This window comes from Cygnus olor, chromosome 15, assembly GCF_009769625.2.
Source record: "Cygnus olor isolate bCygOlo1 chromosome 15, bCygOlo1.pri.v2, whole genome shotgun sequence".
In the NCBI taxonomy this organism is placed as follows: Eukaryota; Metazoa; Chordata; class Aves; order Anseriformes; family Anatidae; genus Cygnus; species Cygnus olor.
The window spans coordinates 6,919,657-6,935,990 of record NC_049183.1 but is presented as its reverse complement, the minus strand read 5'-3'; the positions used below and the strand labels follow the sequence as shown (position 1 = coordinate 6,935,990).

Sequence of the window (16,334 nt, the reverse complement as noted above, 5' to 3'; positions counted from 1 at the left end):
AGCTGATGGCAAGCAAGGTGCTCTGAAGTAGAAGTTGTTTTTCCAAGTGTTACAAAGGCCCAGCTGACAAAAGCGCGGGACGATGCACAGAAGGTGGCACAAGGTAGCTGTGCCAAACTGAGCCCCACCAATGAGGAGCTCTCATAGCTTTAAAGAATTATCTCAGCAACCAGTTAAATTAGGGAGGCTCTGGCCAGGCGTCACTGAGCTTTTCATTTTGGGGAGACAAGGTTTCCAACCTCCCAGCATCGATACTGCATCAGGGAGCAAGAACAGCATTCTGTGATGATTTTGACCACCTCTTGCAACCTCAACTTAATCTTTGACTAAGAAGTATCCTATCTGCAAAACAGATGGAGAGGAACGGAAGCCATGTGCTGTATCTGCAACTACACCCTCAGCATCTCCAGGGTCAGCAGCCCAAAGACCCTGCTTTAACCCTCATAAAAGTCTACTTCCTCTTCTACTTCATTCCTCTCACTCTGCTCTCTGCTACAAAATGGAAGTGCAGTTTAGCCCAGCAGTGGAAATCCCCACCCTTGAAGTACTTTACTGCGATCAGACTGGCAAGTCAAAACCCCATGCCCATTAAACCAGACAGAGGAGAAGAGCAGGAATCCAAGACTAAGACAGTTACCTCTCCAGACCTGTCTTCCATTCTTCCCTCTATTTGCACTGATGCATGCATTTCTCGGGAGAAAAACAAAACCAGGCTTCAACAACACAAAAATCCCAGGCATCCCTGTCTAAAGGAATGTTTTTTTTACCAAAATAAAGTATGCAATGAATGAGGTTGCACAAGCTACTGATGAAGAGCACCTGCTCTGGAAGTCTGCACAATCTTCAGATGCTTTTTGTATTTCATTGCTCTTAAAGAGCAGTCTGGAGTTCAGGTATGCAGCACTGAGAACCTGGCGCGCACACACACACACACACACAAAAATACTACCTACCATTTCACTCTTGCTCACTGCCACGTGATAAGCATGTCCCCTACATGTGCTCTAATCTCTACAGATAATTTCCCTGGTATCCTAAATGATCCTGTCTGCACAAAGACAATGGTTGTCAAAAGTGGTCAGAGAAACCAATTGACCATCTTTTTTTCTGAAAGATCACCAGAGCATCCTGGAGAGGTCAAGACATCTTTGAAGTATGGACAAGCAACAGGATTAGGTTAGAGTAGTTTCTGCATTACCAATACGTTTTTTCCCAGTATTTCCAGTGCTGGGCTATCAGCCTATGCCAGAATAAACACCTGATCACCTAAAAGGACACCTGACTGCAATTCTGATGTCGTTTTCTGAAGTGTGAAAGAAGTGTTATTTTCCTCAATAAATAAAACTATTTGAGGAGATACGAATGGAGCCAAAAAGACTGAGACCATCTCAAAGGAAAGCCAACAAGCTCACACCATTTGTTGCTTCTACTTACATTAAGAGTGAGTCAAGTTCTTGGAAACACTTGAAGGAAAGCACCAACAGAGCAAGATGGGCTGTGAGCAGCAGAACCACAAGGACCTCCCTGTCTGCTACATGTTCACACCCAGCAGAGCTCTCTGCTGGGGTGAGCTGCCAGCTAAGCCAGAGCTGACTCGGAAACGACACAGAGCAATTACTCAGTACCAGTTACTCAGGTGGAAAAAATCTCGGCATACAGTACAGTACCACCCACATATTTGTAAGGCTCTCGGCATCAGTGCCACACCTTTCTCTGGTTTCAAGTGAGGAATGTAGCCCAGCTTGACACTCAGCAATGCTTCACACCACTCCTTGGAGTTAGACAACAGTTCCCGGTGTCTGTAGCAACAGGTTTCTCATCTTTGCTGTATTCTCCGTAGCTGAAGGCTGGGCCCCCAGCATCCTCAGCTGATTTGGTGTCTTTTGTTTCCCCAAGGCATGATACAGCCTACAGAACACATCACATCGGTGTGGAAAGTTGCTGGACAGGTGGCCTCAGAGTCACTTTTCATGGGTAGCTGGGGTAGGTGGTCACTCACCCAAAATATCAAGAGAAGCAAGCTGGGCTTAAAGAAAACCCACCACTGTTCTGTTCTTTGAGCTCTGCTCCGAACACCTGTAGCACTCAGATCCTGCCTTCCCTCATGCAGGAAGCAATGGTCTTGCCCCACCAGCTGCCTAGCACTGAAGGTCCCACTCTGAATGGGTTGGCCACCACCCCACATTAGGCTTTGGTGGCTTCCAAGAAAATACTCACAGTAGCAAGTGGCTTCTTTCAAGCTCATTTTTGTCCAAGGCACCTCCTGTGAGATCTGTCTGATCCAGAGGTTTCACCTCAGCATCTTTGACTGCAGCTTCTGATGGCGACTCGAACACCTCATCTGGATACGTAGAGAGCTCCTCATGAAGGACTCCTTCCTGGGCAAAGACACAGAAGTCCCATCAGAAGGGGTGAGTATCACATTTGAGACACCAGCCCCTGGAGAAAGCAGCACCACCCTCTGCAACATACAGCCGTGCCAGAGCTACAGCCTCATGCTGTCTCTGGAGCCAGTGCCACATCGGCGTCCTGCCTCTCACCCGAGCAAAGAAAGAAGTGTCGAGCTCATCTGGGAAATCCACCGTGTCCTCCTCCAGGAAACTTGCCGGGGTGAAGCTGCGCCGCTGAGCCCTCCTCAGTGTGCTGTCCTTCACGGAGCGCCCCTGTAGCCAGCGAGAGTGGCATCAGATCACTGCCAGAAACCTGAGCCCCAGGCACATGCAGTGTCACCTGGACAGGACGCAGGGAGTCCAAGCGCTGACCCCGTCAGGCTTGCCTGTGGAGCACAGCAGACCTGCTGGTGTGCAACACCTTCCAGGTGACACCTCCAAGTGCTAACCCACCTCTCAATCCACAGTGCCCACATCCCATGCAGGCTGGTAGCACAGGCTTCTAACGTCTCTACAACATCTGACCAAACAGCAGTGGCGTGTGGTACCAAACACAGCAAAAGGGCTACTGGGCCCGCCTAAGAGACACCCAGAAAAGCAGACGTGGCAGGATGAAGAGCCTTGAGTTGCAAGAGGCTCGGGTGCTTCTACTGTGCCACGAGCAGGTGCAGACAGACCACCCAGAGGTCCAGGCAGACTGAACTGGGCCTGCTAGAACCCTCTAAGGCTGCTGAATGTGGGAATCAAAGTCCCAAGGCTGATAAAAGGTGGGCAAGACCTATACCAAAGCCCAGCCAGCATCCTGGTTTTTACTCCTGCCTGCTAGACAGATGGCTGAAACAAAACAGGACACATCCTGGTTTCTTCCCCTCCATCACTGCTCTCCCATATCCTCTCTGCTCACAGAAAGTACTTTTTCCAGGATCAATGGCCTGCACACACAGCTCCTTCCCTCTCACTCCCCTCCCACTGCAGGGCCCCATCTTGCTGCCAGCCTGATCCCTGCGCTTCCCCAGACAGTACCTTTACCAAAGCTGCAGCTGCTCGGAAACTCATTTTGGCAACAGACTCCCGTTTCCGCCGCCGTGGGAGACGGTTGAAGCCCGAGCGTGAGCTGGTGAAGGAGCAGAGCGATGTGGCGCCTGGCGTGATCGGCGTGTGGGGGATGCTGCAGCCATCATTGTCATCAGCCATACGGAAAGCTCGGCCACGGGCCAAAGGGTCTATGATCTGTCCGGAGAAGAAGCCCATCAGCCACCTACCCCCGAGCTGCTGTCTACCAAGCCTTTCTCCCTCCAACTCTCCATGGTCTCACCTCTTGAAACCATACAGTGGCCTGACTCCTGGGATCAGCCAAGAACCAGGCTGGAAGAAACAGCAAGCAATTCTACATTAGCGAGATAAATCATAACCTGTTGCAAGCTAAGCCCTAATTCTCAGTCCCAAACCCACATCCTCCTCAAACCTCTCCCAACTTGTTTTTGTTCTTTTTTTTGTTTGTGGGGTTTTTTTTTTTGGTTTTGGTTTTTTTTTTTTGTGATGGTGGTAGTGGGGTTTTTTGGTTGGTGGTAGTGGTATTGATCATTTTTGCCCAGAATGTTCCTGACATCTACATAAGACTCCAAACCTCCTTCAGCCCTTCCTAAGCTCTTGCTTTCACTCACCTTCTGCGCCAGTGAACTCTACAGTCAGATAACATGATGTATGAGCAGGACTTTGAGAAATCCCTGAGTGCAACCATGTCCTTTATAGAGCTCGTTTCCTTTCTGATGGTGGACAGCACTGGACTTAAACAGTATCCTGGTGAAGCTTTACTGTACATTTACAACTGATTCCATTAATCATAACAGCTGGAAAAGAGCAGGCAAGCTTCCAGGAGCTACAAGCCCTTCTCTGGGACTCTTCAGACCAAAGCTGTCACTTCTTCCAAACACATGAACCAACCTACTGAAAATATTGCCTTCAGCTACAAAACTTACCTCTGTCCTTACATCATCACAGCTGTGGTTGCTTTATCCTAATGTTTTATGACCCTTTTTTAATCCACAGTTGCACACTCAACATGAAGCTTTATAGGGTTTCATCTACTGAAACCAAGTTCTGATTTAATGTAGTCCACATAGAGCCCAACAATACTTCTGAGCTTCCTGGGACCAAAGCCCTCAGCAAGGTGAGACTGGATTGAAAGATGCACAATATTCTCCTCTGTTTCAGCGATGCAGCCAGGCTTCAGGTCACAGACTAACTTGCTTTGGAAGAAATTCATTTCCCACTTGTCCAAGTTGCAGTGGTGCTCGCTGATGCCCTGATACCATATTGATTAAGGTGGTGAATGGAGCAAAGGGAAGAGCTGGAATATTATGGATTAGTTCTCTAGTGCTAGTAACTGAGCATGTTTGACTGGGTCCTGTCCTTTACGGCCACAGTTCTACTGCAAAGGGCACCAGATACCTCACAATTTGTGAGGACGTGTGAGCAGCGCTGTAGTACAGCTGATGCAAGAGACACTTTTCAAAGTCCTATAACATAATCAGGTTTCTTTGAAGCCAGTAGCTGTGCTACTGTCTGCATTCAGCCTGAGACAAGGCAAGTGCTCTGGATGTTAGCAGGCCTGTTACTGTAAATGGGGGTCGACAACAGTGTCCAGTCTATGTATGACAGAGTTTTGCCTTTGTAAAACGGCAGCAAAAAGCCTGAGCTCAATGTTCTCAGACATGCTGCACGCATCTAACCACCATGGCACCAGAGTGATCCCCAAATCCTCAGCAGGGCTGCCCTCAATCCATTCATCACCCAGTCTACACTGATACTGGGGATTGCCCTGCAGGCTTTGCGCTTGGCACTGTTGAGCTTCATGAGATTCACATGGGTCTATTCCTCAAGCCTGTCAAGGACCCTCTGGATGACACCTAGCATATCACCTGCACCATTCAGCCTGGTGCCAGCTGCAGACTTGCTGCAGATGCACTCAATCCCAATATCTATCTCATTGATAAAGATATCACATAGTATTGGTTCCAGCACAGACCCTTGATGGACACCACTTGTTACTGGTTTCCATCTGGACATTGAGCCACTGACTGTAACTCTTTGGAGAAGACATGTTCAGGCAGAACTATGCCAACAGAGGAGTTAAAAGTGGTAAAGACACTGTGCAGGAAGCTCACGATGGCCTTGAGTCTATCCCAGGTTACTCACCTTTTGCATGCCCAGCTGGCAGGGCCCAACATAGAGTGGAGGGGGGGTTTCTGTGCTTGTTAGAGAAATATTGTCCTGACTGGGCAAGTCCATTTCCCGGATGACCTGAGGTTTCAGCTTCCCATACCGCAGGCTGCAGTGGCGAAGGCTCTTTCTCTGCCATTTCTGTGTAGCATCACTGTCTTTGCTTACTCCAAACCAGTCAGCTGTGCCTCTGAAAGATGTCAGCATACAAGTGCACAGGAGCATTATGTTTGCTTGGACAATGCAATTGAAAAGACAAAACCCCTGGTGGTCACTTCCAGCCAACCCCAATCCGAACGTAGGCAGAACTCTTCCCCACGATCATCTCACGGCCTTCCCTCAGCCAGTTTTAGCAATCTGATATATGCTGGCCAGAAATGTTCAACCATCAACAGCATTATTTTCTCTCTTGAGACAAAAGAAAAACAACAAGAGATTCAATGTGTGTAATGAACAATTAGTTCTGAGTTTTCCTAGAAAGAAAGAAGACGAGATGGAACAGAAATTCACATAAGAAGTCGGTGAAATGGCTTTTTCTTTAAAAGCCATCCACAGAAAACACTTACCACCTTCAGGCCAGCTCTAGGTCCCCCACTGTGGGACTATACTTTTCCATGGCTCTGTAGCTTCTCCCAGTGGCCACCAGAATTCACTGGTCTCTCCCAGCTGCCTGCCACACTCCCAGAATATCCCCAACTTCTCCTTCTCATGCTGCAGGATTTCCATCCTGCTCAAAATTAACATTAACAGCAAATGTGGTCCTGCTCTCTGTTAAGGCAGGTGCACATAGCTCTGTGCTGCTGGTGGCAGAAGCAGGAGCACAATGCTGCAGCCACAAAGTAGGTATGCTGCCAAGTGGCTGCTGTCATGGAAGCCCACTGGATCAGAAGCAAAATCCCAAGGAAGGTAGAGAGGGATAGGTGTGAATTAGACCAACAATCTACATCAAATACTGCAGGAGAAGCTGGTATCCTAAACATACAAAGATCATTGCAGCCCTGCCAGGCCTTTCCCACAGTGGTTAATCCTGCTTCAGAAGGTGGCGAGCTGTGTCAGCCTACAGCTGTCTGGCCCAGGTGTCGAAACTTGAAAGTCCTTCCAAGCCAAACCCGAAACCCTCGCCTCAGGCCCCCTGCTCAGGTGTAGGATTTCCAGCTGCTGAGAAGCAAGACCTCACAAATCACAAAGGGAGTATCAAAACATACATTGGAGTAAAGGGTAGGTTAAATCTAGAATTACATCACGCAGGGGAACTGAGTCAGTGCACTGGAGGCAGGAAATTAGTCCTGTGTTTTCCTTATTCCACCCTACAGAACAAAGATACCATCAGCAAGCAGGTGAAGGTGTCCTGACACTACGTAAAAAGACACAAATTCAAAACAGTGTCTCTCCAGCTAAAACCTCCAGATGCAAACAACCACACATTGCCCACAGCCTTCTCCAACTTCCCAGTGACCCAGAACAGGCCCTTCAGTGGGCAAAAGGTCGAGCGGGCCATTGCTAGATCTTACCCAACCTCACTGAGCCAAATTTCTCCAAATGCCTCCACCTAGTCAACAGGGGACAGACCTCACAGAAGGGGCTATGCCCAGCTCAGCCCACTGCTCTGCTCCCACAGACCCACAGCTTGTCAGAGCAATCTTTGTCCCTATTCCGCCTGAAACACCTGAACCAAGTCCACAGCACAGAGGCAACACGCAGGCTGTGCAGATGCACAGGCACAACACACCACAAAATGTTCTTACAACACAACTCAGACTTCCATAACCAACATTTCAACACCAAGGTGGCCTTGGGTGACTAGGGGCCACTCCTCAAAGGGAGAGAGGAAAGAGTTGTTTGTGCCCCTACTAGCCCACTGTGGAAAGAGCAGTGCCTCAGAGCTCTCTGAAACTGTGTTCCTGTTAGCACGGAAGGACAAGCACTACCACAGCCACTCTGCACAGCAAGTACCACTCCTGAACTGCCAGGGACCACTGCTGGTCCAGTGCCAGCACAGAGATCTGTCCTACTCTCTGATCATAGCCAAGACGGTCCATGGGAGCCTTAGAACAGAGTTTAGGGTATCTGGAGCACCCTGGAAAAATAACGAACACTCTGTCCACCTGGGGAGCCCCATCACCTCCTACAGACACCCTGGAGCACTGTAACCAGCAATGAATTGACATCAGGGGCTGGCTCCTGTTCTTCTGTTGATTTGAGCTGATCAGCTCTGACAGTCTGAGCCCAACCGCAAGCAGTTGCAAAGGCAGACACAGTGTCAGACTGCCACCTGGCCAAGGGTAGCAGTGAGGAAGGTAGGATGAGAAGGGACACCTGGGCATTAGGTCCAGTCCCTGCCATGCACAGTCACGGTTTACTGAGCTCCAGTCTGGGGTTGGTGATCGATGGCCACTGTGCCCTGGACTCCTGGAGTGGCTCATCTCTTTGGTGCTAAGTAAATGAAGGTCTCCACCTCAAAAAGAAGACAGTCACATTTGGATTAGAAAAAGTCATGATGTCAACCAGCTCTGAGCTACATTCAGACCGATACAACTAGCATCCATTTGGTGCAGCTTTCTCTCTTTCCTCTTCTGCTCCCAAGAGGCTTTGGGGCCAATATACGCATATTCCACATGTTGCATTAATGTTGGCAAAGACAGGATGCACTGTGGCTGCCCTAGGGAGATATTGCAGTTACGGTGAACACGAGGAGGTTGACAGCTTGTTAGGAGAGGCAGGAGGGAGTGAGGCTGGCGAGTGGACAGTTTGTTAGTCCCATGCTACATATTGACAGCTGCCTACAGATTTAGTAGGAGTGACCATCGTTTTCTGTTAGACACACACATGAACTTTCTCCCTGCCACCCATTTGCAGGCCTCCTGGCCAGGCCTTGGAAGGCAAAGTGGTTTCAGCAACAGCCAGAGTCTGTGCACTCCACAGCAGCCCTTGCACACACATGCAGGGGTAGGTTGCACACTCGGTTCTACCAGTACCTGAAGAACGATCGGGGCAGGGACTGCCGCTTTCTCAGGGAACTCCTGCCCACCCGGTGCCCATGAACAGGCAGGGTGTGACTCCTTTGAAACCGTACCTGCCTGCTGCAAAGAAAAGAGAGCTGAAGGGAAAGAGCCCACCAGGCTGTGAAGGTGGGCAGCAACCTACATCCAAAACCTTCCCATCTCTTTACTTAACCCCATCAGCAGCAGTTGTGCCACGCTGCACACAACAGAGGGCTCCAGGAGGTTGCTGAATCCCTTTTGTGCATCTACATCTCTGACGTATGTCTCCCATTGGTCTTGAGGACACAACAGATGCTGCAGTCTCCCTTCACCCCCAGACCTCTTTGATCAGCCTTCTTCTGCCCAGACAACCAGCTACAAATCCCACTGTCTGGCTTCAGACAACAGTGTGAAACAATGCAGATGTCAGCAGAATGAGATATGCTCTGCTTGGATACGGGTATCTGATGCCACTGGAAATGCTCTGGGGTTGTTCTCGCTGGCCCTGGCAGGGTCTCACCTGGGGCACAAGTCTATCTGTGCCACACCTACTGCCTTGACTGGACATCTTGAACACTGTAGGAGACTGGAAAGAGTATTAGATGCTCCACTGCAGCACCTGAATTACTACCATGCCATATTCTGTACCATACACTCTTGAATTTAGGCTCACACCTGATCTGTGTCCCCCAAGAAGCAGTGAACAGGAAGGTACAGAGTGCTGTTGCCAGAACAGTTTCACATTCTGTGCATAACTGGGGCTGCATTAAGTAACAAACATGGAAGTCAGCCTCTCTGGGCTCACAAAAAAAATCCCAGAGACACCTTTATGGATATATGGTCTGCAATTCTTCATCACATACCTCACTGGTTTTTAGGTCATTCCTCGGTACTTTGCACTTCCCTGTCTTTGTTTCTGGTCCATTATTTCATCCTTTTATTGGTAGGCCTTGTGCATTTCCTGCAGTTCTGCCCCTTGGAAAGCCCTTCCCACTGCTGCACCTGCCCCCTACCCAAATCGCTCTACAAAAATCACGTGCAAGCTAATTCCTCCAGGAGAAAGATAGATTTGGCCACCCCTCACATTGCACAACAGCCTGAGACAACTCTGCACTGCTAAATGGCATCAACCCCCTACACTCATACTCTGAGCAGGAGACCCACAGGACTTCCAAAACCATCTGTGCACTTCTTGGCCACTCCCTGTGGGACCACATGTACTTTCAGGGTTACAGTATTACTACCCAGACCACTAAGCACAGGCACAGAGGCAGCCACCACCTGGGCCCTGGGACTGCCATTCCAGTCTGTGCAGGCAAGAGAAGACATGGCACAGGTCTGTCAGTGCACCACCCGCACATGCCTGTCCATAGCCCTGATGCTAGGCAGGACATTAGCACCTCCCTCAGCATGCAGGAGCTTCACCACCACTGCCCAGCACTCCCTCCTTGCTCACTGTAGCTCCGCATGCCTTGTCTTACAGTGTAGTAGTGCTGGAGGCAAATTTGTTCCCCGAGCACTAAAGTGACTCCTGTCTCCCACACCTCTCAGCCCTACGCAGCTCTACACACACAGCACATGTTGGAGGGACCTCTGGGGAAGGAGGCTGCCCTGGCCCCTCTGCGCGGTGCTTCTTGTCAGGGCCTCCACAGCACCGTCACAGGGTATCCTCTCATCCTTGACGTGCTCTTGCCTAATTGTCCTGGCACAAACAGCCGTAGCGGCCTGCTCTCAGGCCATGTTGATGTATGGACGTGTGGGTAAAAAGTGGCTGAATGACCAGGCCCAGAGGGTGGTGAGCAGGGCACTAAGTCTGGCTGGAGCCCAGCAACCAGCAGTGGATCCCAGGTGTCCAGTCCTGTTTAACATCTTCATTAATGATTTAGACAATGGGGCAGAGGGTACCCTCGGCAAGTTTGCAGACAACAGACGTGGGAGGAGTGGCAGATACTCCACAGGGCCATGCTGCCAATGAGAGGACCTGGACAGGATGGAGAAATGCATTGACAAGAACCTCACAACAATGTAGGGACACAGGGACGATGAAGGGACTGGATGGAGCACCTCTCCTGTGAGGAGAGGCTGCGAGAGCTGGGACTGCTCAGCCTGGAGAAGAGGCTCAGGGGGATCTCACCGATGCCTACAAATCCCTGAAGGCAGGGTGCACAGAGGATGGAGCCAGGCCCTGCTCAGCGGTGCCCAGGGCCAGGCCCAGAGGCAGTGGGCACAAACTGGAGGAGGCTCCCTCTGAGCACCAGGAGGCACTTCTGTGCTGTGCAGGTGTCGGAGCCGCACAGGTTGCCCACAGAGGCTGTGGAGTCTCCTCCTTAGAGATCTCCCAAAGCCACCTGGACACAGGCTTGGGCCCCCTGCACTGGGGGGAGCAGATGGGCCCAGGGGGACCTCTGGCCTCAGCCATGCCGTGAGTCTGCAACTGCTAAGGATGGGCTTCTGCCCCCCTCCCCACAATCACATGCTCTCAAATACCACACCAAAGCAAGGCCAACACACCACATCACACCTTCTCAGCTACACATCAGGGCCTGAGGTATCCTATTACTCAGAAACAGACAGCTTCCCAGAGCATTGGAACAGTCAAAACCTGTCTCTAATTGGCAAGGACAATACACTGTCCTGATCACCACAATTTTCCACCCAGAACCTGGTATCTCGCTTACAAAAAACAATCCTGTATAGCACTACTGGGCTCATATACTGGGGACCTATCTGCTTCCACCCTCTGCCCCAACCTAATGATAGACAACAACGGAGACAACTTAATCCTGCTTTGACAACATGCCATGTAAGTGCCAGGCAATGGGACAATCAGAGGGCCATGAATAAAGAATGGCAATGGACGGCAGAATCCACTAAATGGACGGCAGAATCCACTAAAGCAGGCTGCATGAACTCAGTATCTCACCTCTTGATGGTCTGGGTGATTGAGGTCTGTCGTTGTAGCACCGGTCTCCTCACTTCATTAGGCAAGGAGGGCACACGGCTGTTGTCAGCAGGCATGCTCACACTTCGCAGAAAGGCCTGACGTCTTGTTGGCTGTGAAGAAAAGCAGAACGGGAGTCAGCATTCTCAGAGAGATAATCTACAAGGCCAGCCAAGATGTGAACCATTTAGTCAGCAACTCAACAGCCTCCCTCTCCCCCCAGCCCAAGCCACAAGCTGGTTGCATGCAGCTGAGCAGCAAAATCAAGCTAACGAAGACTGAGTTCATGACTGGCTAATGTGAAGAAACAGGAGTGGACCTGCAGAACAGAGCAGTCAGCACCAAGGACTTGACAGCTGCATGTTGCAGTAGGTTTCAGTTCAGACTGGCTCTAGCCTATCCCATGGATTGATGTCCATGGATCCTGCAACACATCCCTCTGGCTTTTCTCTAGCCAGAAGGAACTGAGATCACACGTTCCTAGACCACCACTCCACAAGGTGAAGCAAAGCACAGTAAGCAGGTCCAAGTGAGATTTGCTTCTTAAGCAACTCTGGATCTGCACTAAAAGCCTACGAAAGTTGCGGGTGAGTCTGTGCTGTAGTTGCTGCCTGGCACAGGATAAGCGAGCTGGGAAAGCCACATCAGCTTTGTTCATAACCTAATTGTCTGGATGCACTCAGGTCTGGAAGCTCATAGCTTCTCCTGGCTGAATGTCACCTACCAAATAGGACACAAATCACCTGACTGTTCTCAGCTAACCTCCCCAAGGCTGCTCCAGATGAATTTTTCATTAGCTTGGCAGAGACACCATCTCCCATTTCTAAAATGCAGGCTGAGCAGACAATCCCTCTGCTTTAATTGCCAGTGAAGCTCCGACCAACTGTTTCTCTGGTCAGACACTGTCTCAAGAGTGCTTGCAACTCTAGCTCTGCTGGCCAGAGAACTAATAATTTCCACTGATCTTATCATTTTTGTTATGTTTTATGTTAAAACAATGCACATACACTCAGGTTATAAGCCACAGGAGCCTGTTATGCAGTCTTATCCTAACAGCCTGCACTGCACATGCTGGACTTTCAGAGAACATCATCTACACCAGCTTGTCAGTACAGAGTCCCTCTCTAGAAGATGCCCAGCTAGATTTAGAGATTTCAGGTAAGAAAACATCCATCTAAGCCTTAAGTGACTCAGACAGCTTCAACCTGCACAGTTAAAGCCCTGTATTCACTTCTAATCCTTGCAGACTGAACCCCAATCTCCTTCCTTCCATGAGAGGATCAGGACCAAGATGCATCTACCAGAAGCTATCACATAGATGAAGTCAATTTTTGTCCTTGGATCAGAATGGCAGAGGCCAGTCCTCACTCTTCCAGTAACAGTGTAAATTCCCTCTTAAGATAAGCACACCCTCAACTCCCCTCCAAAGGAGCTACAGAACCTTCCATTTCTCTGCTGGCTAAACTGTTCTTGTATATTACCATCTGAGCCCAGACACCACACTCCACCCATGGATCTGGGCTCTGTGCAAGACCTCTCTGGCTCTGCCTTTTTTGCAGGCAGTCGCTGTTCTGCAGCAAGGTCATAAGCAGCCAGCACCATCCTACCCTGGTCTCACCCGTAAGAGTTTTTGTCACTCTGAAGCAGAGATTCTTGGTAATTCTTCCTCTTCCCAGCAGAAATATGTATGTTTTACTCTCATACTTTGTAGAGTTCCAACTAACCTATCATCCTGTCTCTACTCCACCACTCTTCAATGATTCCTACTTCTCTTCCTATGTGATTTTCTTATGCTCATGCTGGTAACAGCTTTATGTTGCCAGTAACTGTTCTTAATCTGCTGTTACTGACGAGAGCCTGCCATTATCTTGGCTATTCATAAGTCAGATTTGTTCCCTGCTCGTTTCAGCAGAACTCCAGCACTTCCAGGCCCTCATATTTCTCTAGGAGCCCTTCACTTCTCCAGTTCCTTTAAGAAATGTTTGTTTGGCCACCTCAATCCCATATCCACCCCCAAGCCAGGACACTTTTCACAATCCCCACATCCGAACAGTCACATCCACTGATCTCAGCACATCAGCAATACACTCTCATCCTCTCCCTTCATATTGCCTTCAAGGGGTCGTAAATTTACCCAACGACCTGTCATCACACAGCACTGTCTTTCTCTCAGCCAGGACTGTAGCAGGGCTCCGCACACCCCCACCACAACCCCACAGACCTTCGCTCCTGGCCCCGGCCTCTGTACCTGCACTGGCAGAGGCTCTTCTGGCACCGACATGGGCACCGGCACCGGGATGTCCAGTTTCAACCATGGTGGCTTCTTCCGCTGCAAGCTGCTCGTGCTATCATGTCGCACCTCCGACATTGTCCCGCGTTTGTCTTCAAGCCTAGGAGAGGGGAGAAATCACATTTGGGAAGGGGCCGGACACATCCCTGACACAGTGCATGTGGGGCCAAGCAGACTACCCTCCTGTGGGCCGTGATTTACAGGCCCCAAGCCCCACAGCAGACAACTTGCCAAGTGCACTTGCCAAGCACCTGGCAAGGGTTCAGAAGTCTCAGCTGCTGTCGGCCCTGGTCAGCCAGGGCCAGACACTCGGAGCACATTTCTGAGGCCCACAGGACCTCAAGCCAGGTGCTGGAGATCACAGTCACAAATTTTAGACTCACTTCCCATTAAGATTTCCTGAGACTACTGTGGAATCCAGATTCCATAAGAAACACTCAGGAATTAAATCTTAATTAGATCTGGATCCATTCCAACCAGCTAAGTAACTGCAGCACTAAAAGTCACTGAAGCCCCCTCCAAAACCAGCCTGTGACTCACACAGGCTCCCTTGCCCACCCAAAGCCAAGCACCACAATTTCCTTACTACCTACTATTTAGCAATTAGCAAGTGTCCATTTGTAACTGCTGTTTCTAATCTCCTTTAAATGTAATCATTTTCCAGAAACACACCATAGCGCACAGAGTGCACTATGCAAGTACAGAGTGCACATAGCAAGTACAGCATGAACGTTAGAGAACTGGCATTAATTCTCAACTGAGTGGTTTTCCTACATAAAAAATAATGATATAGTATTTAATATCTTGTTAATAATAGTGTTACAGAAACACTAAAGTAACCAGAGTGACTCATTGTCGTCTTGTCCACTATCCTGTATCTCAAATTTCTCTGGCTGTTTAGGTTGCATGCAGTGAAACAAGAACTATGTGACTTCTTCAGGCTGTGAGAGTGCCTACTTTGCTGCACATGCTAAAAAAAAAAAAAAAAAAAGGAAAATTGATGGGGATTCAATCACAGATCTCCACAAGTGCTTGCCAATCAGAGCTATTCTACAAGCCCCTATTCCTTCCTAGCACATACACAATCGCAAGCTAGCAGTGGGAAGCATGTGTCTCGAACGGGACAACAGATCCAAGAGGATCCCTCCTTGTGTCATCCTAGAACACAGATCCCACAGGAGACAAAAAGTCAGAGTGCCAGCCTCTTCCCCTCCCATAAAGGACAGAGGGAACGAGAGTCCAGTTAACTTTGCAGGTACACACATTATGAAAGGGAGCAGAATGCTCTCTTTGGATTAAAGCTCAGCACTTTTACAGTGTTAAAACAGACAATTCATTCTGAATGCACGATGAATCCAAGATGCAAGGCAGGAATTCTGAGTGGCCAAGTCCTGGGACAGGACCAGAGAGTCAGTGAGACCTCCATCCTTGGAGACATCCAGCACTCAACGAAACGAGGCCCCTGAGCAGCCAGAATTAGCAGCCAGAATTAGCCTTGTGCTGTGCAGCAAATGAACCAGACAGCCTGCGAAGGTCCCTTCCAAGCTATATTAGGCTCTGGTTCTCAGAAACAGACTGGTTTTCACAGCATTTTCACCATGCTCCCACAGCTCACCACAAGTGCTCTATAAAGGGAGCCACACAAACAGTGAGGCTTACCATTGCAGAAGGTACATTGCAGAGGGGGGAGCAGGTCAACAGAAGGGAGCGGAGGGGGACCTGGATTGGGTTAGAAGAGAATCTTGTCTAAAAGGAGGTGAAGACCAGCTGCTAGCTCAGTCACACAAGCTGGGCTGGCTGCCAGGAGCACCATGCTCAGCTGAGCTGGAACAATGGAAAGCGAGGACTCAGCTGTAGGTGGATGAAGGTTAGGTTTCAGCAAATACCACAGGCCCCCAAAAGTCTGGGAATTCACAATCTAGCCTGTACAGACATACTCTCTGCACATGTACCACCACCCCATGTGCACAGATGCAGTGCCACGCAATAAAAGGTCACAATTTCTTACTGTCCTCCATCCGTAGCTGCAGGGGTGCCTAAACGCACCTGTTCCAACTTCCTACAAGATGAGAATAGCAAGGGTATTAGGGGGGCTCCTGCCTGCTTGTGTTTACTTTTGAAGGAGATTTGGTTAAGTACTGGATGTCTCCAAGGCATGGCCCTTGCCCAGGCACAGTCTAATCCATCACCTAAAAGAGTTAAACAGAAAGCAAACACCTCAATATCAGGCAACAAAATTTGGCACAACACTCTCCTCATCTTCACCGAGGAGATTCATATCCTGAGGTCCTCCATGCCATGCAGGAGCCCTCAGTGATAGGGACAGCATGGGAAGCTTGCAAAAAAAGTGACCCTTAGCAAAAACAAAGCATTAGCCAGAGAGGCTCAAACTTACTCTGCTTCAAGGGCTTAACACTGCACGATCTGTAGGGTAAATCCACTATGAGACAGCTATGGACTGGCACAAGGGAACGTGCAAGTGCGACCCCATCCCAGGCACGGCACTGGCA

At 49.6% G+C, this 16,334-nt stretch overlaps 1 protein-coding gene across 6 annotated transcripts in view; it reads right to left on the bottom strand.

The window, feature by feature from the left end:
• The window catches only part of RHBDF1 (rhomboid 5 homolog 1), a 37,934-nt gene that overhangs the window by 8,043 nt on the left and 13,557 nt on the right, over positions 1-16,334 (bottom strand). For 4 of the 6 annotated variants that reach the window (XM_040575222.1, XM_040575221.1, XM_040575220.1 and 1 more), the window contains 7 exons: positions 13,783-13,924; positions 11,517-11,647; positions 8,588-8,689; positions 5,589-5,802; positions 3,414-3,620; positions 2,541-2,663; positions 2,218-2,378 (listed from right to left, as the gene is read on the bottom strand). In XM_040575222.1, the coding sequence (XP_040431156.1) occupies positions 2,218-2,378; positions 2,541-2,663; positions 3,414-3,620; positions 5,589-5,802; positions 8,588-8,689; positions 11,517-11,647; positions 13,783-13,902 (1,058 nt within the window). In that variant the 5' untranslated portion in view covers positions 13,903-13,924. The remainder of the gene's footprint in view (positions 1-2,217; positions 2,379-2,540; positions 2,664-3,413; positions 3,621-5,588; positions 5,803-8,587; positions 8,690-11,516; positions 11,648-13,782; positions 13,925-16,334) is intronic. The other 2 variants (XM_040575225.1, XM_040575224.1) reach the window with 1 other exon arrangement.